This window comes from Chelonoidis abingdonii, chromosome 2 (genome assembly GCF_003597395.2).
Source record: "Chelonoidis abingdonii isolate Lonesome George chromosome 2, CheloAbing_2.0, whole genome shotgun sequence".
In the NCBI taxonomy this organism is placed as follows: domain Eukaryota; kingdom Metazoa; phylum Chordata; order Testudines; family Testudinidae; genus Chelonoidis; species Chelonoidis abingdonii.
The window spans coordinates 173,296,042-173,321,255 of record NC_133770.1 but is presented as its reverse complement, the minus strand read 5'-3'; the positions used below and the strand labels follow the sequence as shown (position 1 = coordinate 173,321,255).

The 25,214-nt window shown below is 40.0% G+C and overlaps 1 protein-coding gene across 1 annotated transcript in view; it reads right to left on the bottom strand.

Moving 5' to 3' along the window:
- CDH20 (cadherin 20) overlaps positions 1-25,214 on the bottom strand; it is a 174,580-nt gene that overhangs the window by 55,910 nt on the left and 93,456 nt on the right. The window contains exon 2 of the mRNA XM_032772234.2: positions 2,508-2,889. Coding sequence (XP_032628125.1) covers positions 2,508-2,756 — 249 coding nt within the window. The 5' untranslated portion in view covers positions 2,757-2,889. The remainder of the gene's footprint in view (positions 1-2,507; positions 2,890-25,214) is intronic.

Sequence of the window (25,214 nt, the reverse complement as noted above, 5' to 3'; positions counted from 1 at the left end):
GAGGTGTCCTGTGGCCTCCCCACTCCGTTGCACATTTGTTCAGCTGCCAGGCTCTAATGCCTGTTAACCTCTAAAACAGGGGTTGGGAGGAATGGTATGTGCAAAGAAGTGAGCCCTGAACTCCCAGGGAACCAGAGTTCAAACACTGGAGTATTGTAGGTTACTGGATGAAGTTAGAAAAAGCCTGACACTAAAAATTAGTTTTTGTCTCCCTAACTTACCACATTGGCCACTCACCTCTACCTAGTCTTTAACTTTAACGAGAGTCATGTAGCTGTAACACTTTGACAACTAAATGACAACTTCAGGCATCACAGAAAAAAGAAAGCATTATGCTGACTAAAGTCCTGGAGAATCTTTTCCTTTTTCTTGTCCAAAAGATACTTTCCCTATATTTCTCAGTTAACTATGAGGCACATTTTCCATAGCTGACAAGATCCACAGCGTAGATTGAGTTTCCTTGGTGCTGCTCCAGTGGCACAAAGGGGACTAGAATGCTGTTCTAAAGAAGCAGCAAGGGATTTCCCTGTTACAGGGGAACACTTCATAGTGTAAAGCCAATATAACTGGCTTTTTGGTATTCACTCTTTCCCCTTCCATCAAGGAGGGAGCATTGACAAAATATGTGCGCTCCAGCAATCTCTGGCCACCAGAACGATGCACAGAGGGCCATTCTATACGGCATAAATTAGAGCAGCCCTGTGTCTGTTCTGAATTGTGTCAAGGGCAGATCCTAGGATCAAGGCAGATAGAAAGGTGGCTTAGAATCATCTTTGCCACACTTTTCTCAGCTGTGCTGAGTGAGAGCTCAGATCATCTGAGGATTTTGCCTGCAGTTTTTTATATATAAGTTTTCACGTGGTTAATTACACAACCTGGCCCAAAACACATTAATCAGTTTTATATATGCATTTAAACCCAGATTCTGCTCCAAGTGCCCAGTGCAGATTTGAAATAACTTCAGTGTTACCCTGGTGTGACTGAGAAAAAAAACTGTCCCTTATTCTTAAACTTATGGGGGAATTAAATATTTACTCCTTTCACTCCAAAAGAAATGGAGACGAAGAACAGAAAAGTTAGGCTGTGTGATGAAGCGAAAATGGTGAGAATCTCAAAGGGGGCTCATTTACACCAGTGTCAGTCAGGGGTAACTTCACTGGAGTCAACGGGACTGTCTTTGGTGTTAGTCACATTAACACCAAATCAGGAGTAACTCCACTCAAGTCAGTGGAATTATTTTGATTTTACACCATGTAACCGAGAACCCTAAGGAGTTATACTAGCGATAAATCAATTCAAAAGCAGGCCCTTTGACTTTTGAAATTTTGTTTGCTGAGATCCACAACTTAGAAGAAAAGAATGAACCAGATTTGTCTGACTTTCCCCAGGTCCTAATACAGCATGTCAAAACCTGATGATGTGGGTAAAAACCATAATGTAATCTAATGTAATCTTTCTACATATCTACTTACCCATCTATTAATCTATCATATTTACCTGTATTTATAGTGTGCTCCTCACCACAGCATCTGATCATCCTGAGGTGTGGAAACCATAACTGTATTGTTCAAGCGATAATTATAACTTACTGCAATCAACATAGACTGGAAGCAAAACTAGTTGCTGAAACTTCTAAAATAGCAGGGTCAAAATTGTTTCATCCACATCAGTCTCGATAAGCAGTGGTAAAATGGAGCAGAGAGGGTGGGTTATAGCGTGTGACAAAAGGTAAATTGTGACTGAAAACATCATGGGCTTGATTCTCTATTAGCCTGTACTTTGTGTAGCCTCTTGCACCACTGGATTTGATAGCATTTTACATCAGCTTTGCCCTGGCTTTGTACTGGTGGAGTAGTCTACACAAGGTGCAGGCTAATGGAGAATCAGGCCCCATGTCTTTGAATTTAATGACCTGCTCTCACACTGGTATAAATCGGGCATTAGCTGCATTTAAATCAATAGAATTACACTGTAGTAAAGCCGGTGTAAATGAGAGGAGATTCAGACCGTAGAAGTCAACAGAAAATCATTTGAAGTCTTGCTTTTCACAAGCCACTGATTATTCTTATTCGAGTGTAAATTTTAGCTTTAACACCAGATTTGATCACAGACAGAAGCATGATCACAAGCCCTTTCTTTCTTCCCTAATCCTCATATGTCAATATAACCTTGCTTTGCCTTGACACTTTAGTGGTCCCTAGAAAGTCTGTTGCAGATTTTCTAAGGCTACCCCAATTACAACTGATAATTGTTAGAATGGATCTTTCTGAAATACGCAAACACATTGATAGCTTCTCGAAACAGACATTCTTCCCTGTTCAAGGTGACACCAGTCAAAAGCACTCAGGAGCTGAAATAAATTAGCTGTGGATGAATTCATTGCCACAGGAAGGGAAGAACAGGTACTTGGGGAAACTTCCCATATTTTGCCACATTTACTTACACACACTCTCTCTCTCTCTCTCTCTGTTTGATCTCCCCTCTCCCTCTGATTTCATGGTTCTTACCTTGCCAACATAGAGAGGATCGGTTCCAGTGTATTCTTCAAGAACAAAAAACTGGTTCCATACCCAGCTCCTCTTCATTCGCTGATGCAGTAGCAGCTTGTCCGACAGGTTATCTTCCTGGCTTTTGGTGAGTGGCCTGGCACTCCCAGACAGTGCAAGTGTAGTAAAGTCCATCAGTCCCCAAAAATATAAGGACACACCAAGCCCAAGCCAGTTCTTTGCATTGCTCATTCTAGCTGAAGTCCACATCTGTTTACCAGTTTTGTTTTGTTTTTAAAGTCAAAACATCACAGTTTGGGTTTTTCAGGAAGAAAAAGGTAGGCCTTTGAAACTTCCAAGAGAGACTTTGACTGGAGCGGACAGCTTTAATAATGATGGTCTCCTGTAAAGTTAAGGATAATCTACAGTAAGAAGTTCATGTTTTTGCCAATGTAGAGGGAGCATCTTTTTTCACAAAAGACAACTGTGTTGTAAAACATTCAATTCTCCACATAAAACTCTGATACCAGGGTATACATGTCCTAGACAAGGAAGACTTGTTAATTTATTAGTTGTAGCACTGCACACTCACCAGTGGGATACAGTTAGTAAGAAAGAGTTCTCTGCTTTGCTAACTTAAGTACCTGCAGGGTTCCAGTATATTATTGATCAGCTTGAGTTAACAGATTGCACTTTAGAAATATTTATGACCAGAAGCCCCATGAAAAGATTTAAAAGATAGAAATTATGATAGATAACTAATATCTCTGTGCTAGTTGACTTTCTTTTTCTGTCTAGAAACCACCTTAAATATGATGGCTATATTACAAACCTTGAATTTCATTTCTAGCAACTGCAAATTATTTCTTTCTAATTATTTGTAATTCTTTCAAACCCCTGTTGCTTGAATTCAGGTTTCACACTCTGTTGCTTTCTCTCTGAGGAGCTGATTGCTGCTGCTAACGTGACATTTCTAGAATGTGAATGGTCAGTTAATCATTATATAATCCACAAAAGGTTTCAGAATGCTGATTGTCACATGCTATTGTGGGATATGTGTAAGCAAGGCGAGCTAACACATTTTTTCTTCTTAAGCCTAAAAGGCTCATTTTAGGCAGAGGAATGCGACCTCCATCAGAGGACACTTTCTCATCAGTCTAGGATCTTTTCTTGTCATGAAGTCAGATTAGCTGGTGACCTCACTCCAGGCCATTGACTGTTGCAATCTTTTCTTTTACTGTTTTTCTGGGTTAAATTAAGTGACTTTGCACTTGAGTTACTCTGTCAAAATACAGCACATCCTGTGGGTCTATTTCTGCTGTTCTTTTGGGGAACTCTACTTTCCCTCCCTCTCAGAACAAATGAACTCCTTAGTAAGTGTTTTTTCACTTGTGACACTTAACTAACACACACTTAATTTCATTAATGTTATAAATTTATGGCATAGAGGCCTACTTAATTGTTTCATCCTGAGGAAAGAAAAACTGGCAAGAGATATCTGTCAAATTCCCTTAACTGAAACCTTTCAAAGGATTAAAAATCATTAAAAATTATTTGGCACAGCTGCATAGAAAATTCTTTAAGTGGAAAGTAATATAATGTGATATTTTCACCATGAAGAAGTTACAAGAATGAAGTGTTGTAATATAACCATGGCTTTTAAGGGGGTATAATAGAAAAAGTGTCCTTATATAGTGCAACTGATGTGCATGTTGTTGTACATTATGTGAAGTGTGGCAAACAAATAAGTCCATGCCCTGAGGAGCCTAAAGCATAACAGGTACAACAAACAAGGCACAAAATACAACAAATATTCAATGGTATAAATACATTATAGCCATAATGATTTACAGAATAGATGGGCTTTTATAAATTGTAGAGGGAGGGCAATTACTGATGTTGGCATGATAAATCCCTTGGGTCAAAACTCTGTCCCCAATTAAATGAATCCAACTCACTGTAAAGTCAATGGAAGTTGCACCTGTGTAACTCAAGTCAGAATTGGGCCTAGGATTGTCCTGTCCCTTTAAATATTTGAGCATTTCCCCTCACTCCAGTGCAAAGCCTCACTTTCATGTTAGTTTCAGTTTTGCTGCCAGAAGCATAGAGGGAGAACAGAAGACAGCTGTGTTTCTATCAGTTCCCTCTGTGTCTATTTCCTTCTCTGCCGGGTCTGAATATAATATTTGGCAATGGAAGATTTCTATCCCATGAATGTCCAGTGCTCCCATTGCCTGAAAAACAAGAGAAAGTACGCAAATAATACTGTAAAAAGGGGGAAAAGTTCAGCTATAGGCACAAGGTGATAGACTGCTGCTTTTGCTGCTGAGACAATATGAACCAGACAGCTAGAGAATAAGGAAATAGGCACTTAAAAATAGAATAAAGGAACAGGTTGTTGACTGGAGTATCTGAAAACAAAGCAGTGAGTGGAAATCAAGCAGCCTTCTTGGTTGACCTGGTGCAGGTAGACAAACAGATAAACAGTTTAGCCTGTGCTGAGGGTCTATAGCAAGCAGAGAGAAACCAAGAACAGGCAAAGAAAAAAATTTGTAGTTGACATGGATCCAGAAGAGGCAGGTCAAGCACAGACAGTGCAGTAACAGTTTTTCTGTGGCAGGGAAGTAACATCCACAAGGTGCAAAGTCCAACAGGAGAGCAGAGAAATGGCAACTTTTGTGGGGCATGTTGGTGAATTTGACAAAAACTGCAAAAGATGAGTGAATGTTTTGAGCAATTTGTAACCTGCAAACCACCATTTCTGATGGATGAGTTTCAACCTTATTGACAGTGATGGGTCCAAAGGCGTATGGACTGCTGCATGATCTATTGTCTCCTACTGTGCACAGAACTGCAATATAAGCTGCAATTACTGCAGCAATGCAGGAACATTTTCTCCTACACCATGGCAGAATGATATTGGTTCCATCAGTGACATCAGAGAAGTGGAGGGTCAATAGCACAGTTCGTTGCTGCTCTAAGTAAGTTGTCAGAGCATTGTCATTTGGACAAACATTAAGTGATGACCTGTGTGACCAATTGCTTTCTGGATTATGCAGTGACCAGGTTCAGAAGAAGTTATTGACTGTATTATCACTTACATTCAATAAGGCAGTTAATGTAGCAGTTGCAATGGAAACCTCAGAGAAGGATTCTCTGGAATTTAGTGTGAACCGAGGAGTTCATCTTGTGAATGAGCTACCGTGGGGAACACGGGAATGTAAGAAATTTCCATTTGGCACAAACTGTGCATGCTTAGAAGGATTGCTGGGCACATCATTGTGACTTGTATCACAGTTCAACAACCAGAAACATAGAGTAACAATCCATCCAAGAATGAACCTAAGAAAGGACAGAAGTTGGGAATTGATAATGTGGAAAAAGACTAGAGTTCTACTGACATTGACCAAGATCTAACATTACATGTTTTACCAGTCAAAGATGGCATCTGGGTCACAACATTGGTTGAAGGAGTTCCTATAAGAATGGAGCTTGATACTGGAGTTACTGTTTCACTGATTTCTGCATCTACTATCACCAGACTTTGTCCACCTCCACAATTTTAAAGACTTATACTGGGGGAAAGTAGGTCCCAAAAGGGATACTCCAGGTGAAAGTTCAATTAGATGGATAATCAGTTGTGTTATCTTTGTATGTGATTGAAGGGAAGTATCTACTATTATTTGGCAGATCTTGGCTTGAGAAGCTCAAGGTGAACTGGACGAAGATCAAGGCAGTCATGAAAGCACCTAAAAATCTTTGAAAAACACTGGACATACACTCCAAAGTTTTTGAAAAAGAGCTTGGACAGATGAGCAATGTGTCAGTGAAGCTCACTGTTCAGTCTGACAGCCAGCCAAACTATTGAAAGCCCAGAGTTGTGCCTTATGCTCTGAAGTCTCTGGTGGAAGTTGATTTGGACCATTTAATGAATATTGGAGTCTTGTCACTGGTTTCGCACACAGTGAGTGAGCTATACCCATTGTACCAGTGATCAAGAAAGATGGCTCTGTTTGAATTTGTGGAGATTTCAAAGTGACTCTGAACCCATTTTTTTTGGGCAGACCAACGTCCACTAGCTTATACTGAAGATTTGTTTGTTACTCTTAGTGAATGAAAATGTTTCAGTACATTGGATTTGCTCAGTGCACACCTGCAAATGGAGATGATCTGGCATCTTGCAAATATCTCACAATCAACACACAAAAAGGCTTATTTTGTTACAACAGGGTATCACACTGGTACCTGCCCTGTTCCAGAAAGCAATGGATGAGATCCTGAAGGGACTGAATGTAGTTAAATGCTATTTGATCATGATCCTTGTTATACAAAAGGATCAAGAGGATCATCCTCAAAAGTTATGTTCATTCTGAAGACTATTTAACTACCATGGTAAATTTTTGCTTAATCTGGCACCAGTACTGACTTTTACTTGAACTATAATAAGCAAAGTAAAAATAGAAATAGACTGATGAGTCTGAGTGTTCATTTATGGTAAATAAGCAAAGAAACTGCTGTCATCAGTCAAAATTCATAATCAGTCAAAATTCTTATGCACTTTGATGATTTGCTACCACTGCAATTGAGTTGTAATGACATCATATGGAGTGGATGCAGTTCTTTCCTACATTTTTCCTAATGGTATGAAGAAACCAACTGCCTTTGTACTATGAACACTCACTAAGCCTGAGAACAGCTATGCACAAATCGAGTGAAAAGCTTTCAGCATTATCTTCAGAATCTGGAAGTTCCAGACCTATCTGTATGTCATCACCCATTACTTTCTGTTTTTGGATGGAAACATGGAATTCTGTCATTAGGTGCTGCTTATGTGCAATGATGGGCATTACTATTTTCAGCTCATTCCTATGCTATTCAATTTCATAAAGCACAGCACAGCAATGCTGATGGGCTGTCATGCCTGCCATGTCCAAGCTCCCTTCAACCCAACGAAACTTCAGATGAAGTGTTCTATCTTAATGGATAGGTTACTCATCACTAGCACGGATATCCACTTAGAACTTGCTATGGATAATATGCTTTCTGTTGTGAAGGAGGAGGTACTACACGTTACTGTGTTGGATCCCCAGTTTACACAATTCCTGTCACAACAACGTGAAATATCTGTGAATTATGGTTGCATTTTATGGGGAACGAGAGTGATCTTTCTGAAATCAGTTCAATCTCAAGTTTTAGAAGCTCTTCACGAAGGTCAAGTATTGTACATATGAAGACCAAAGCCTGGAGTCATGTGTGGTGGCTGGGGAACCACAAAGATATTGGGAGGACTATGTGTCAGAAAATTCAGCATGATCTTGGCCCAGCTGGTCTACATCCTTGGCTGTGGCCACAGACTCCTTGCACAGGTATTCACATGGCCTTTGCCAGACCTTTAGATGGTTATATGATGTTGGTTGTAGTCAATGCCCAATTGAAATGGCCAGATGTTTTCAGAATAACATCTGCTACAGCTACCAAGACAATTGGACATCTTCGCACCTTATTTAGCAATTTGGTTTATCATTACAGTTGATGAAGGACAATGGACCTCATTTCTGTTCTAAAGAATTTCATAAGTACCCAGCTTCAAATGAAATTCAGCACATATGCTCTGCTCCATAACACCCTGGTACAAACAGACTAGTGGAATGCTTTGTACTAACACTTAAGCATATCTTAAGAGCTAACACATCTATTTTGAGTCATCAGCAGAAATTAGACAATTTCTTGCTTGTTTACAGGAACATACGACATGCTAGTACCCAGGAGTCACTTACAATGCTTTTCTTTACATGATCTTTGTGTACCTATAGGGATCTGTTATGTCCTGATGTTGCCTCACATGTAGCCAAATCTCAAGCTATGCAAACTGAACGATGATGTGAGACTTAGCATCATTCTTTTTAAGTCAGAAACTTAGTGTGGACTCCTAACTACAGTTCTGGAGTGAAAGGGGTACTTGGAGAACTTGTAAAATGCAAAGGACTTAGTTTTACCTCAAACAAAACATCTGATGGTATTTTATGGAAATGAAATATGTACCAGTTGCAGCCTCAACTATTACTGCTGTCCAGGGATGTTCCACTAGGTCTCTGTTCCTCTGTTCGAACCTCTTTCCATGACAACTCCTCATTTCACTGACTTGTTGGGAGAAACTTTGATATTAGATCCAGTTGATTCCATACTAGATCTAGTTGATTCCTTACCACAGATTGTTCCTGTTCAGGACACTGCCACCCCTCCACACCCATACACACATACATCACCATATGATCCCAAAGAGAGTGTGAAAATCAGTTGTGCACATGAACTGATAAATTGTTTAGTTAGTCAGCTGCTATTCCAGGTCAGAATGATCCCTTGCAATTTAAGAGTCTGTGGTAGTCCACCCCTCAATTTATAGTTAGGTTATACAGTGTCTAATAGCCATATAAATGACAATGTCTGTGCTTTTGTAAAGTTTTTTAAAGGAGTGTGGAGGAATGTAATATGATGTCCTGTCCTTTTAAATGTTTGAGCACTTCCCACTCCCCAGTGCAAAGCCTCACTTTCATGTTCGTTTCAGTTTGCCGTCAGAAAAATAAAGCAAGCACAGCAGACAAGCTGTGTTTCTATAAGCTCCCTCTGTGTCTTGCTCCTTCTGTGCTGGGTCCAAATACAATAGGCCCCTTCTAGGCACCATCCCTCTAAAGGGCCAAAATAGTGTGCGTATGCCTACTATGATATAGAGAAGATGAGAACTCTATGTGAGAGGCAGCTGAAGTGCAGCTTGCAGTACATCTATGGCCCAGAGAATTCTACAATGTTGCTTCAGTTGCCTAGTTTCTAATAAGATGCTGTGGCCCATGGGAACCCCTGATCCCAACATGCAGTGCTCATCTGTGGCTTGGGAAGTCAGGTGGCTCCAGTCTACTTTATTTTATGTGTATGGGGGTACATCTGTCTGACTCCTGGGACCCTTAGCTGGGCACAGATAGCACAACACTATTCAATCTAAGGGTTTTGTGAGAGTTGAGATTGATAAGGCCCATTGAAAGAGAAAGTCCCTTTGAAGATTTTAAGATCCAGTGGGAGATTCTCTACAAAAGGAAATTGTTGTTTAAGAATGATATTTTGTGTACATTGCACAGCCCTGCCCCAGTGTTCATAAGAACTCATCTACCACCTATAATGAGCAGGGAACCTGGAGTATGAGTCATCAAAATTTCTGCTTGGAATTTTACTTGCCTGTGATCCCATTTACTGCACATCAGCACAAATCAGGTATGTTCATAGCTATAAAGAAAACAAATCATACATTATTGCCCTGACATACTGAACAGATTCCCATTATAATTAGAATTTTGTTTGTAGGTGATCTCAGAAAACATCAAACCATCCAAATCCAACACTGCCAGTTTCCTCCTAGCACTAAGTACACCTGGCAAGGGTTGTTTGCAGTCAGTCAAAGTAGTACCAGTTACATAACCTCATATGGCTGAAGCTGAAGTAGCTATGGGGGATTAGTGCAGGGAATCTGATCAGTAATCCTTCCCCTATATCTGCCTATATGTGTACCAGCAGAAAGCAACAGGAAAATGAAAGGGGGAAGCAGTGAAATTCATGCCGCCATGCTTTCTGTACTAATACTGCTTTTCATTCGAACATCGTTGGGCTTTGCCTTCAATTTCCATTAGAAACTCCTTTTGAAAATGTGCATGTCCGCAGAACATGCATTTTCTATGGTTCCCAACAGCCATATCACAGAGAACATTTATGATACAGTCAAAATCCCTTTCATAATTAGTAATACCATCATCAGAAATTTTGCCATTAGGCAGAATATATGTAAATTAATGTCTTGACTAAGTGGAATGCGTTTCTAAATGTTTTGTCTTCCCACTGTGGGCAGACTAGAGCATTCAGTTGTGTACACTTTCCCATTCTAACCCCAGACTTTTCAATAGCTTGCAACTTTCCCAAACTTTGCAAATTTGGCTAAAATTTTCCATTCTTAGTGTCTGCATGAATATTATTAATTATTATTTAATATAAGCAAGAACAGTTCAGCTATTATGTAACGCCATTAGGGTATATGGCACTCCATTGACTCTGTCTCATTGTGATCATGCATCTACTTGTGATCAAATCAGGTTAAGGTTAAACGTAACCGTAAGAAAGAATATATTTGGCTAACAACTTTCTTACTATTTCTCTTTTTTTTAATACCAGTGCTAGCAACAAGATGGCTCTATTAGAATGTTGAAATTTGGCAACAAAACATGCACCACTGAGAAGAGGTGCTTTTGAGTCTCCTAGTTTTATATTATGAATGATATGATGATATGTCTTTGGAAATTGTATTTACTGCCTGTGCAGCATATTGGAATGTTTTGTTTTTCATTTTTTTGTATTTTTAAATAATTAATTAACAATCACACAGCTAACTATTTACATCGTGCTAAATATAGGGCAGCCTTTCCATTGAATTAACTTGAGTTTGGATCAAGCTCTTAGTGAATTTGGTGAAGATGCATAGTGAGTGAGGCAGGGTACTGCACAAGTAACAACATTATAGGGATGTTTGAATTTCTTCTAGTTTCAATGCTTCATTTTGGGGATAATTATGAGTTACTTAAAAGAAATCTAAACATGTTAGGGTACAGAAATGCAGGGTAAGGTACCCAAATGATGTTGGCTCTGCCCTGTAGTCATGCTGGAGAATAAACCTATAATTATGATTAGTACATACATGTTTGTAGTTCCAGATTAAATTAAACTGATTTTTAAAGACACAGGTTTTTTTTCCCTATTCTTTTTCCTCAAGGCATCTTCCACTGAACCAGTGGCTCTCTATGCTGTCATCACCACCTTAGCTGAGGGTAGTTTGACTTCACTCTTCCTGGGAACAATGGGAGGCAGTAGCCATTTTGAAACATGGCACCTTTATGAAGGGCAGCTGTAGCTCCAATCCTATTGAGAACAATGGGCAATGGCAGGCATTTTTTAAAAAGGATAGTTCTTAGAATTCTCTGTAGAAGATAAATTACCTGTCAGCCTCTAGTGAAGGAGAAAATTTAAGCTATGAAGAAAAATGATAAGTGATGATCACTAATCCTTAAATAAAACAAATTTCAACGTAGCCTACACACTAGATTTTAATGAGTTTAACTATATGCAAAGTTTGTACTATTCCATTACTAAGATCATTTGGGACAAAAACATGGACTTTAAAAATATTATCTTTTAAGAAATTTATCACCTAAAGTAATTTTGACTCAAACAAATTATTGGATTTACTTGTAAATTTTCAAAAGAATTATTTGTGCCCAAAGAGCAAGTGTAATTTTGGGGAGGATATACTATATTCTTCATATATAGCAAAGTGATTGAATCCCTGCTTTAAGTGCAAAACCAATTCCTTAACTCTGATGCTGTGAGAGGCACTTCTATAATGTTTGTCAGGTTACAGGGAGGACTACAGAACATTATGAAATCTAGCGCACATGTACCTAAGGTTGTTTTTTTTAAAATGTCTGATATGTCAGTGACTGACAACACAACTTTAGGATCAAATGCCATCCAGTCTCACACTAAGTAGTACCTTACTATGTGAGTAGCTTGAGTAAAATCAGTGAAATTACTCATGTAGTAAGGTCCTTAATATTCCCTTCCCTTAATGCAAATTGTTTTACGGACTCATGTAAGAATTTTCAAGAGGCTTAAACATCTGAAAAGATGGAAATGATAGCTATTCTGCTTTCCACATGGAGTATGTAACAGAAAATGACACTGGACTAGTTAGGATTTTGCTACTTAAAAAGTTTAAAAACCGAATAAAGGGTAAAATCCTGCTTTCTTTACTCATGTTAAGAGCCTCATTAAAGCCAGTGAGACTGTTTGCATGAGCAGGATTTGGCTCAGAGGAAGATTACCACTGGCTGGTATTCGATTGACTTGGTGTTTTTTTGTTGTTTTTTTTTAAATGGATTTTCCAGGTGCCAGAAAAATAATTTAATCTGGCATTATCGTCACACTACACTGGGATATCTAATGTTAAAAGTTTCTGTGTCCAGCTAAAGATGCTGCAGTGTTCCCACTTCCGCAGTTTAGGCGATAACAGATCAAAACTATTGAAAATACAGTAGCTGTCTGCCCACGAACACGCAAGCGAACTGCAGGTGCATGTGAGAGAGGGTCTGAGTCACTGGAGAGTGAAGAGAAGTGCAATGTTATCTATCTTATCTGTATATGTTATCTAGATACCATAAGTGGCTGTTGAAGGGCGGAAGGTTTGTGGAGTTGCCATGTAACTGGGGGTTGGGTTTGTGGTGGGCTTGCCCTTTTGGGGGTGGGAGGGAAGTTTTTGTTTTGCATTTCAAAGGTGGTAACCCTACCTCAGAGAGTATTTTATTTTTCAATTTAGAAATAAATGATGGAATTTAAAAGTGTGTCTAAGAACCCAGTTTGTTATTCACATCTAACACCCCCATGGTAACACCTTGGTCACATCAGAATAGCTTAGATCTCTGACCCAAAGTGCTCGACATGAACTCCTTTTTTGCTTGTCTTTTTGTGATGGCTATCTGATCGCCAGTTCAATTATCTAGGCTACCTCCTTCTCCTACTTCTGCCTCAGACACATTGTGGGAAAGTCTTTTTTATTATTTTTATCAAACTGTTACAAATATGGCTTTTGGCATCATTAGGACCCGTGAAGCCCTTTTTGAACCTTGTGGAACCTGTGGTCTACAACTCTTTAGCCATTCCATATAAAGGGACACAATTATGCATTCTCTATCATGTTTGAAATAACTCTTAACTCACATTCTACAACTGAAAATTAATGTGTGTTCTATGTAGGAGCTGATGTAAAACTCCCATCTTTTTAAAATTTACATTTATGCTTTAGTTAAACTACTGCTTATTCAATATCTGTTTCAGGCTAAGATTAAAAGGGAGAGAAATATCTGTAGGAACAAACTTGTCACTGGTCTGATACATGAACCACTTCTTATGTTATTTCCGCAGACAATGGTACTTCTAAAGAAAGAATAAAAATATGGTTTTTATTATAGAATGACATTGACACCCAGAGTACTCAGTCAGGGCTAGGTGCATTGTGTTAGGCACTTTACAAACATGAACATATGAAGATTCAGCGCACCAAGACCTCATTAGCTAAAGCCCAAATCCTGGAAAGATTTACACACTTAACTTTATGCATGTGAGTAAGGTCAATGAATGCACTGAGGGTGAGCTCATTGAAGACCATGGGATTACTCATATGCATAAAATCTTTTAGCTGGATCTGAGTGGGTTGACCCCTGCACCTGTACAGAGCCCTCCTGACTTCAGTGGGCACAGGGGCTGACCCAAGGTAATTTGTTTGCAGAATGGAGGCCTTAAAAGACAAGCGACACAGAAAAGGTGAGGGAAGAGGGATACATTTATAATCTCTCTCTCTCTCTCTCTCTCTAGGAATAAATAGACACACACACACACACACACACACACACACACACTTGATTTTTTTACATATACATGCAGAAATGGTTTTCAGTAGCACTTATCCTGTATTAAGACTACATTAGTGGAAATTGATTTCCATGTGTAATGATTCTTTTTAAAGGTTCCCCGCCACCCACCATCCTGCCTAAAGAAACCAAACAGCTTGGTAATGAACACAGTAGGAAGAAATTAAACTTTAGTGAAAAATGTGCTCTAAGTGAGCTGTTTATTTTGTTCCTTGAATTTCTTGTGATATTTAAAACACAGGGTGAGGGGTGACTACTTGTCTCCAGTAAATGGATTACTTTTTTATTCTTTCCCAGCTTACTTTCCAGTCGTACTGTCCCCTTAGTTGTTCATAATGCTGTCTTGTAATACTTATGTACTAGCTCCTACTGGACAAGGGAATAAATGGCTGCACCCCATGCTCATCATTACCAAAAGGAAGGTGGGGTGTTTTCAGAGTTGTTTGCGCTGATCCTTGTTCTAGCATAATGCTACTGTTGGGGATTATTGCTACATATTGTGCAAGTTTACAAGAAAAAAACAAATTCCCCAGACATTTGTTAGTTTGGGAAATAGACTGGCTCTGAAAATGTGCTTTTCCTTTTCTCCCCCTTCCCCCTTTTTTTCTTTTTGTTAAGATCTGGATAAATACAATGAAACTTGACAATGCACCATATGGTGTGTAAGCATTAACTCAGAATACGGAGCAGTGTCACAAAGTTACATCCACATACCAGTCAACCATCTCTCTTGGGACACATCAGGGAACTCATTTTACTCAAGATTTGAAGTCCTTCAAAACTATGGAATGCCTGCAGAATGAAGAACTCCTGCAGAATGACAGAGGGAGTCTTATCATATAAATCCCAGTAGAATGCTTACAGGACCATAAACATACCAAGAAGGAAATTTACAAACAATCACAAGGTAAACATTTCCAAATGGAAGTATGCCAATGACTTACACCAGCTGAGGATCTACTCCAAAGTTTTCACTAAATGAGAGGTAATTGACAATGACATGCTATAATAAATAAAGATGGCCTTTTCAAAACTGCTCAGTGCTGGCTGAAGTGCTTCCTCTAAAGTCAACACCAATGGGAGCAGAGTTAGGCCAATGCTGAGTATATTTGAAAACCCCATAAATATAAATAAAACAATGCCCCTATAATTAAGGCAGTGCAAAACTTCAGAATAAATTTGAAAATTAGGTAAATCCAGGTTTCATGATGGGTTCCCACAAACCTCTTGCCCAGATTGGCAAACCACCACCAAGAGATGTTTTGTGAATGTGAACCTGATCTAGAGCTTTATAACACTAGACTAGAGGTCTGTGTAAATTTTGATGAGAACCCACTCAAGCATCCCTTCTCCCCTCAGCATGACCCCCACTCTCTTCCTTCAGCTGACCCAGGACCCTGTGTGTGCTGCACTCTTCTGTGTAGGGAGAAACCTAGCAGCCTGTGATGTCCCTGCTTCCTTTCCCCCTTAACGTATTTGGGGCTCAGTCAGATGTCCAGCTCCTTCATTTGCTGTGAGATCAGTTATAACCTGTTTTCTACATCCACAAACATCTGCTGGGTTTTGAGCAGGTGACGTGCCTGCTCCCTCATTCAGCAGCAATGTATTTTAAAACAGCTCCAGTTCCACAAATGGATAGTGCCTTGAATTTGAGATGTCCCAGCCTACACTGCATGGTAACTAAGGTAACTGAAGCATTCCCCCTATTTATCAAAAATTGTATTGTGGGTGCTTCAGGTCCAGAATGTGGTAAAGCTCCACCCAACAGTGAGAGATGGAGTCTTTCTTGTTCCACTGCTGCTGAATGGAGCGGTGAGCAGGTAGCCTGTTCCCCAGAAAGCGCCACAGAGATTGAAGGCTAAACCTGTCAGCTTATCTGCAAACAATAGATATGGAGAGCAGGCTGCCTGGCTGCCAGCAAAAATATGAGAAGATTGGGTTGCAGGTGTTCAGAGGAGATCAGAAAGAAGGGGGGACGGGATCTGTTGGAGGAAAGAAAACTTTTTGGTTTCATTACAAAACCATTAAGTGTTGCCAGTTAGCTTGATATTCCCAGTGGCATTTTGGTGCGCATATGACACAAACTCAAAACTCCAGGTGAAAGTGAGAACGTATGGATTTGAAAAACATAAGTTAATCCCAAAAAGTGGGTTTTATAAAATACATAGTATGGTCCTAATCCCAATATTAGAATATTATCCAATCCAAGGATAAACGTAATATTCTAAAAATTGACCCAATGCCACCATCTCCGAACAGCTGCAGTGTGAAGACAAAGATGATCACCAGCAAATTTTTGTTCCAAACAACAAGCATTTTCTAGCCATCTAGCAAGATATATTTATTAAATATACAGTGATGTGCATGTGTTAATTTCTTTTATTAAAACATGTCCACTTATAAAGTAGGACAGGTATGGCCACCAAGCTACAGGGTAGCTGCCTGTGTGGCTATCAGTATTGCAGGATTTGGAAATCCTCATCCTAATTGAAACTTTCTTGGATCTGACATTTATATTGCAGGCCAACACTGACAGCTATATTATTTGGCCCTGACCTTGCTGATTGCCTCAACTCCAATACCAAGCATGAAGAAATACTATTAACCAACAAGATGAAGAACCTTTTGAGCCAACTTCAGGCTGCTATGTAATCAAACCAGTGCAAGAAATAGAGTCTTACAGTATGTATAACTATCTGAGGTGCTACAGCGCTATCTACCTGGTTCTTATCTCCAAGCTTCAAAGTGTCTCTGGGAATAAAAAATATGAGCGCATGGCCTTCACAGCAATCTTTCAGGCTAAAAGAATAAAGCAACAAGGAATAAAGACATACTGACCTCATTTGTCCCAGAACTGTTCTAATACAGCAAAAGTAACATTCCTAAACCTTGAAAAAAACAGTCTCAGACAATTTTCACATCAACCTCTAGATTTTGTTCCTCAGACCCAATTGTTACCATCTCCACAGGAAGTGTGTGTGGTACTATCTAATTGGCCTCCCTGAATGTGACATATACCAATAATACACTTCAAGAAGAAGATGCCATTGTCCATTCTTATTGTCCTTCATAATTTGGTGTTGGGACTTCATTCCCACCTTCACAAACCACCCACAATATGCAATATTCCTATAGCTGACATATTTTCAAGTTCATCCATCTAGATTTCTTTAAGGCACACCACTCTTTGCTATTTATAGTAATAAATAATATTGAGGCTGACTTGGGCCTCCATCACTTTTGAGAAAACTGAATTCATGCAGTTTATTTTATGTGGGTCTTTCAGAAGAGACTTCAGAACCCTAGGATCTGTGTGCTCAGAATAGGAGTTTGCTACAGTATTCTTGGTGAAAACTGTTGTGCAGTTTGGTGTGACCTAGTCAGTTGCTGCCTTCCATCTGAAAGATGGCTGCATTTGAATATATCTGTTTTTTGTTAATAGTCTGTCAGGATGACATATACTATCTACATGTAAATAATTATTATTATGCTCATGACAGACTTGAGACACTTCATAGCCTTCTAATGTCTTGTATATACTAGGAATTCAGCCACTGATGGCTAGCAATTGGTTAATATATATCAGTGCAAACCCCAATGTGGACTTGAAAGGGGAATGAATTCAATCAGTACAAAGCATGGCTTTCTTTATCTATGCTTGGGACTTGCTCAGTGCAGTTACCTCAGTTGTTGGCTACCATTGGCTCACTCGAGGGTAACCCCAAGTACTGGCCAGGCCTAAATCCCACATCTTTAATGTTTTCCCCCGACAGAACATCTGAAAAGTAACTAGAAGTGCGGCACTGTCAGAAGAACTAAGGTGCCTGACCAGAACAGCACAAATATGGAGGGTTATGGATATCTTACAATTTCTACAAAAACAACTTGGCCAAGAAAATACAGGAAGACTTAAAGAAAAGCAAAACTGGGAACTGGACTAGAAGACTTATTGCGATCCCCTCCCGTCCTACGATTCTATGAAATACATTCTCACTCACTATAGTCCTCTCCAGTGTATCTTCCTTGCGAGCCCATCTGCATATCCACTGCGGCAAAAAAAAATGCTTCTTTTAAAGCTGCTATATTTATGCTTTGTTCACTAATTTTTTCTTCCTTATAATTTTGCCTTTAAAATTTTTTTTCTACTCACAGGCATTGTACCTTTAAGGAACATAGGAGTTCTCCTACCAGACAAGGTCACTGATCTGTTAAGTATGGTATCCTGCCTTTGAAAGTTGTCAATAACTGATGCATCAAAGTAAGTGCTCTCTTTCCCTCTCAGCACACTTAGGAAATGGTAGTTCAGAAGTGAAAGAAATTTTGACAAAAGAGACTTGGATACAGATTAGCTAAGATTAATGGTGGCAAAAAGGATTATATCAAGAAATTGGAAGGACGGTGCTTTCCAAGTGGAAATAGAATGGACTTCTAATTTGACCCAGATGGAATCCTAGCAAAAGAAGATGTAAAAAATGAAGGGAAAGGGGGATTTATTTGAGACTGTATAGACATTAAGTTAGAGACTCTCATCATATTGAAACCCCATGATTCTACTAGTCTTCACTCCCTTTCATTAATAGCAGATTTAGTTTTAGTCTTTCCTCAGACATCTGTTAGTTTTCCGCTTTGGTTATGCTGAATCCATATTTGTTGAGAGTTGTTTTTATTATATTGGTTTACCTGAGAACCTATCAGGTTTGCATAAAGAATGAATTATCCTTGCCAAATGTGGTTAACATTTGTGAGGACAGACAAAAAACAACCAGCTTGCACACTCTTTACCATGATTAGTAATGATAATGAAGAAAAACTGAGATTTTACTGGCCTTTCCAAACAAAAAGAAAAAATAAAACTTTCCCCACGTGAACTGGTGAATAGAAGTTTGTTATTTGTAATTGCTGCACTTTATGGTTAAGGCTGAAATGCAAGCATGCAGTTGATCTGTGTGTTGACTGCTCAAGAGGTTCCCTTTCCCATGATAACAATATAGTTCAGTGACTTGGTAAATCAGCTCAACAGTATAAATATGCTTAAATACCATTCTTTAGGATTATCACTTCATCTAATGGGTCATACCCCTAAGTGATTCTAGTGTATGGCTCATTGTGATACATACCATGCTGTAATCCGTCTACCCTGAATGAGTTATCACATTAAATCAACAAAATGGCCATCTTTAGTGCAGAGATGCAGTATTTATTCAGAAACGGTTTCTGCTTCTGCACATGCTGATTAATACCTTATTAAAGACTGAGATAAAACTGCTAACCATGCACTACTCCTCACAACTGTATGCAAGTATGCCTACCTTTATATTGCCTTTCAAATCCCTGGTATGAAAACACAAGAAAAAACAAAACAAAATCTTTCTCATGTTCTGCCTCACACCGCAGGTTCACGTTGCACATATCCAGTGAAAACAATTAGCTGGCCATTCTATTAAGTACAATCTATTTCCAATAAAGAAAGCAAGTGACTCAATCGCAACTGGCTTTACAATACCATAAGATATAATGAGGAATTCCTTTTTGGCATCATTCCGATAAGATGTAAAACTGAGATCCTGTCTGTTTGTGCTCTCTAAAGAATCCTTGCCACTTTTTGCAAGAGTAAAGATATTAGGTTTGGTGTCCTATCTACTAGATTGGTTAATTAGTCTGTCTACTTAAATCCACCTGCAGTTTCGAATGCTTATGAGATGATATTTTTCTACACTATCTGGACTAGATAGCGGTATAATGTTGCTCTGCATTGTAAAATATCTGCCACACTTAACCTTAGAGATGTCTCTGATTTAGTACTGGGTGAAGTGATTCTTATACGTATAAGATCACATTTTCAAAAAGGGCTTCAACCTGACCTCTGATTTTGTACCTTTGGGAAAAAATCTTGCTTGTATTATTCATTTGTGTAGTCCAACTGACTTCGATAGGAATAATCAGGTGAAAAATGACTCCATTTTTTAAATTTCAGAATGATCTCAGCTTGTAAAGATCTAAGGATATTGGATTTCTTTTCGTGACTAACATTGCTGTTAATATAAAAAGACTATAATCTGGAATATGTGGTAAAGCATGTGTCCATTCTACCTAGAAAATATGATGTGCATGAATATATATAATCTGTAGACAAAAGGAAGGACAAATCCAATGCACATGTAGCTCACATACACAAATACTTTAATAAAAGGACATATAATGCAGAAGGATGAATACAGTAGGCATTGTATATGTATGAATAAGTGATGAACCTCAGAAATGATTACATTTTAAATGATTAAAGAAGGTTGCTGCTGGTTTATGGGTAAATACTGAAGATAAAGACAGTGAATATGATTGACTCAATTATTTTAAGCATCACTGAAGAGGTGTGTTTTTAAAGGGGATTTAAATAAGAAGAGTGGTGGCTTGCTATACTAGAGATGAGAGAGTGCGCCATTCCCGAGCATAAAGGGACCAAGGCCATCAGACTGAAGATTGGGACTGGAATATAGGTGTCCCTTACTTTTTTCCTGTGCTTAGCCCATTGCGCCAAACTGCCTCTTGTACTAGTGAGCTGCTCCAGACATTTGGTCAGAGACCGTGCTGAATGTTCAGCTGATTCAGCAGGAGCTTGCAACAGTCATAAAGCCACCCATGGAAGCCCAAGCTGCATCATCCCCACGACTGTACAAACTGTTCTGAGGTTCTCCCCAGACTTTAAAGGGCTATGAGTTTGTTACTACAGGGGCAAAAGTTGGTGGAGATTCTGAATAACTATGCTTTTTAGTAAAAAATCACAGTGAAAATCCGTCCACTCCAAGAATCACTTTGATCTACTGCCCATAATCAAGACTCCACAGCCAGGAGCTTATCAGTTCTCAAAGTTCCTCTCTGAAACAGCCAGCCACTGTTTTAGTGAGTGACTTCTGTATAAGCTGAAGGGTGCGCCAACTGCAGGCAGGTGCACAAGATCAGGGCTGGTGAGCTCTTGTCTTTGTCCTGCAGATGAACCATGCAGGGATACAAGGTAAGACTATTCCCTGCGCAAGAGAAAGCTAGATCCTCCAGTATAATCCTTGTTGGCATGTTATAATTTTGAATATTTTAACACACATTTTAAATCAGGGCCATCTTTAAGATTTATGCGTGCTAGGGAGGGATATTAAACTTGCTGCCCTGAGCCTGACTTGCTCTTAGCAACACACAACTCAAGCTAGACTCTGAAAACTGCCACATGGCATTTATAAAACCAGTTTAAATTAATCGAAGCACACTGCATATGCTGAGGACTAACACTAAAAGAAGTAGCACATATAGACAAAATTCTGATTTAAGAATGTAGCAATAATTAATTTTTAATTTGTCAACATTTTATTGGAAATTTCTATGAAAGAGGTTGAAACAAGGATTTGTATTTTAATGTAAAAGCAATCTTCTGGCTTGTTTGCCAAAATCGCAGTTATATAATAGTCATTGGTATGACAAAGACAAAGTGATGTCTTGTTTTGATTTGCAAGAATAGCAAGACCAGTCAGTGTTCCTGACCTTCATTGTTAGAGCAGAGATGTAGTTTTTTAATGAGCTTTAGTTTCGAGAAACTCTGTTCTCCTGATGCTCCTGTTAAACAGAAATTGTCAATAAAATACGGGGGCATGACACATTAGATATATATATATCACACAGTTTCTGGTATAATAAACTGTACAATGTCCATCATTGATTTTTGCATGTGGCAATACTTGATGACAGCTAGTACTCAAATTCTTCTTACAGGTTCAAGTCCATTTAATCAATAATTATCACTGTGCTTCAGGAGGCTCTCTAGGTTCTTGCACTTTCATTAGTTGCTCTTGTTTCTTCTCTTCGTTGAATTAGTCCCGCTCGCCTGTGCTGGCCAAGCTGAGCGAATGGAACCCCAGGCCGACAGTGGGTTGAGTGGCTCAGCCGGGGCTCAGCTGCGGCCTGCTTAGCCCGCTGCCAGCCTGGGGTTCCAGTTGGGGGTCCCAGGCCAACGCGGGTGCTGAGTGGCCGGGGCCAGGACCCTGGCTGGCATGGGCAGCACTGGAACCCCAGAGATCAAGACAATCAGGCTGGCATGCCACTTTGGCACTGTGCCGTAGGTTGCTGACCCCTGCTCCTATACAGTGGCTTTCTCAACTGGGTTCGTGAACCCTGGGGTGTTGCGGAACGTTACAGGGTTTGCCAGAAAAATTTCGACTAATGGCAGCCAGAGGACCCGGGCATTGGAGATAGCAGGTGCGGAGACGCCTTCGCGCGGTAGACACCCCAGCTCCCCCTCAGGGAGACGGGGCTGGGCAAGTTTGGGCGCGCAGCTCAGTTCTGGTGGTCACGTGGAGCCGGCAGCCAAACCGCAGCGCTCCGTGCAGGGCTGGTAACCCAAGCCCCAGGGAGAGTGGGGCTGGGCAGTGGGGCTGGCAGCCCAAGTACGCAGCGGTCACAAGGGAGCCGCAGCCTGAACCCATGTCGTGGCGGGTTGGGCAGCCTGAATAACAGGAAGAGTGGGGCGGCAGCCTGAGCCGCCTCTCCATCATTGGGGAGCTGGCAGCCCAACCGCGCAGCTGAGCTCTCAGAAGACGGGGCGGGCAAGTTGGGGCACCATCAACACTGAGAAATTAAAACTTAAATTCCTGAAAATATTCATTTCATGAGGGGTCGATGACATTTCAGCATTTAGTGAAAAGGGTTCGCGGCTGTAAAAAAGTTGGAACCACTGCTCTATACAGTAGTAAGGAGATGAGCAATTACAGTTTTGGAGGGCTCAATTTAGCAGTAACAGGGCTAAGGAAAGTCAGTCAACATTTTTTGCCTCTCTGATGAAAAACTGGCCCACTCTTCCCCATAACCAAACTTGTCCAGTCAAAATAATTGTCAACAACTTAATTTTCTGTTTGGCTAAGATATTGATTTTTTTTTAAATGAAATTGAAATTCAATTGTTACAAGCATTTTTGGCAACCCCAAATTGTTAAATGACAATCTAAAAGGCAACACAGCACTGCTTTCATGGCTTGGCTCAACCCCCAGCCTGCTGGTCCAACAGCTGCAGTAGAAGAGGAGATAGGTGGAAAACTGCAGGACCCCAAAATCCACCTCTTGGGGTGCAGAGTGGCAACAGCAGCAGCAAACCCTCAGGTCCGATCACACACCAATGGGCACTACCGCCAGCCCAATGGACCATGGTGAAGTTAGCACAGCATCTGATCTCAGGGACGCGGCACTCATGGAGCCACAACAGCTCATCCTGCCCTGTGCAGCTCCGCCCGGGGGAGAGATGCGCTCCCCAGTCAGGCTGACCAGATCCAGATATCCTGATTTTATAGAGCCAGTCCCGATATTTGGGGCTTTGTCTTATATAGGCACCAGGAGCCTATATAAGAAACAGACCCCAAAATTGGGACTGTCCCTATAAAAGTGGGACAACTGCTCACCCTACCCCAACCCCCTGTCCTGATTTTTTGCACATGCTGCTATCTGGCTATCCCCAGCGCAGTCCTGTGAGAACATTCCAATCCTGGCTGCCTGCCAAGGAAGTGAGTTACTTTCACTTTCATTCCTCAGTAGGCAGCCAGGGATGGGAGGGGGGAGAGAGGGGTGCTCCATGGGGGGAGGGAGAAAGGTGGGGTGCTCCGTGGGGCAGGGGGGAGAAGAACGGATGTTATGGAGGACAACAAAGGATACTGCCAGAGCCGCTGAGCCTGCCTCACCGGCAGAGAAGGAGTCACACTCGCAGGTGAGTTCCTTCCCCCACCGCTTCCCAGAGACTCCAGCAGCCAGTCCCCTCCCTCAGACTGTGCTGCATTCGTCTCTCTGGGACCCAACAGCCCTGCTCTTACATGCTCCACTGCTTGCCGTCTTCTGGGCTCCCAGCAGAGCGGTGCCCCCAGACCCAGTGGTGCCCTAGGTGGGTGCCTATTCTGCCTATGGCTAAGGATGGCCCTGCATTTAATGAACTCTAAAGCCTTTGTTAAAAAACAGCGGAGTTTTCCTTTAATGAAAATCCACACATCAGGAATCTTAGTGTAGTGATAGTTTATAAACATTTTGCTACACAGCAGAAGTACTGAATTAATCTAAGAGAAGAAAGCATTATGAATTAGAAAAAAATATATGTCAAGAAGAAAAAAACTTTTGATTTCTATTGTAACATTCATTCAGTGTTTCAAGAACAGATGTAGTGTCTGTTCATCACTTAGCATAACAGAGCTTCATTCATTGTAACTCTTCTTTCTCTTCAAATAAATACATATATTGTTATATATCCCTCACTTGTTTTGCCACAAGGCACATTTCAAAACAACATGTGCTGTTTCTGACACACCACTATATCAATCTGATTAATATAGCATGTTATAAAATAAAATACTACACAGATATCTATTTAGAAGGATGCCCTTGATGATGTGAACTAAAGAAATCTTTAAACTCAAAGGAAATAAAGGAGAAATTCTGTGTCACTGCAATCAATCTTAATCTACCGTAGAAGTCAATGTTCTGTACAAGTGCCATCCTAATCTACTTCCAAGTATAAACATTGGCTAGACAGCTGAGACATGCAGATTAGTCCTTTGAACAAGAATTATCTGAACGCACAAACATAAATTTGTAGCACTTAATACCCCCTTTACAAATCAACTTCTTAATTACATGTGTTTTGCGAATCACGTACATGTTTTCATGTATTTGTCATTTTAAGCAATGTAATATTTTAAAATTAAGAGCTGGTTATAGAAACTTTGAATAACAAATAATAAAATTATTCCTAAACCCTTTATACAGCTACCAATCACTATATTGTGCAGTTGCCTAATAATTTGTTAAACAATATAGAATTGGTATCTATTTATTTTATTCAGTGAGAAGAAACAAATCCATTATGAATAGCACAAGAAAAAAATTATAATATACTTTCCTTTTTCTTGTAAAAATATCACTACGTTTGTGTTTTTTCTGTTGTCTTGTCACTTACTGCTGCAGTTCAGTTTATACATTGCCTGATTCTTGTGCATTTCAGTGTGTATGATAGGCATCGCAGCAGCTCTTCCCTCTCTGTAACACAACCCATCTCTAAAGAAGAAAGTTTCATTTGTATTTCAGAGTCCAGCAACTTTCAGGCAGAAGCCATCATCACAAACCCATCAGAATAGCGCTAGTCTGAAGATTTTCCCTCCCTCTCTGCAGAAGCGCTAGTATCTGAATGAATCTTGTAATCC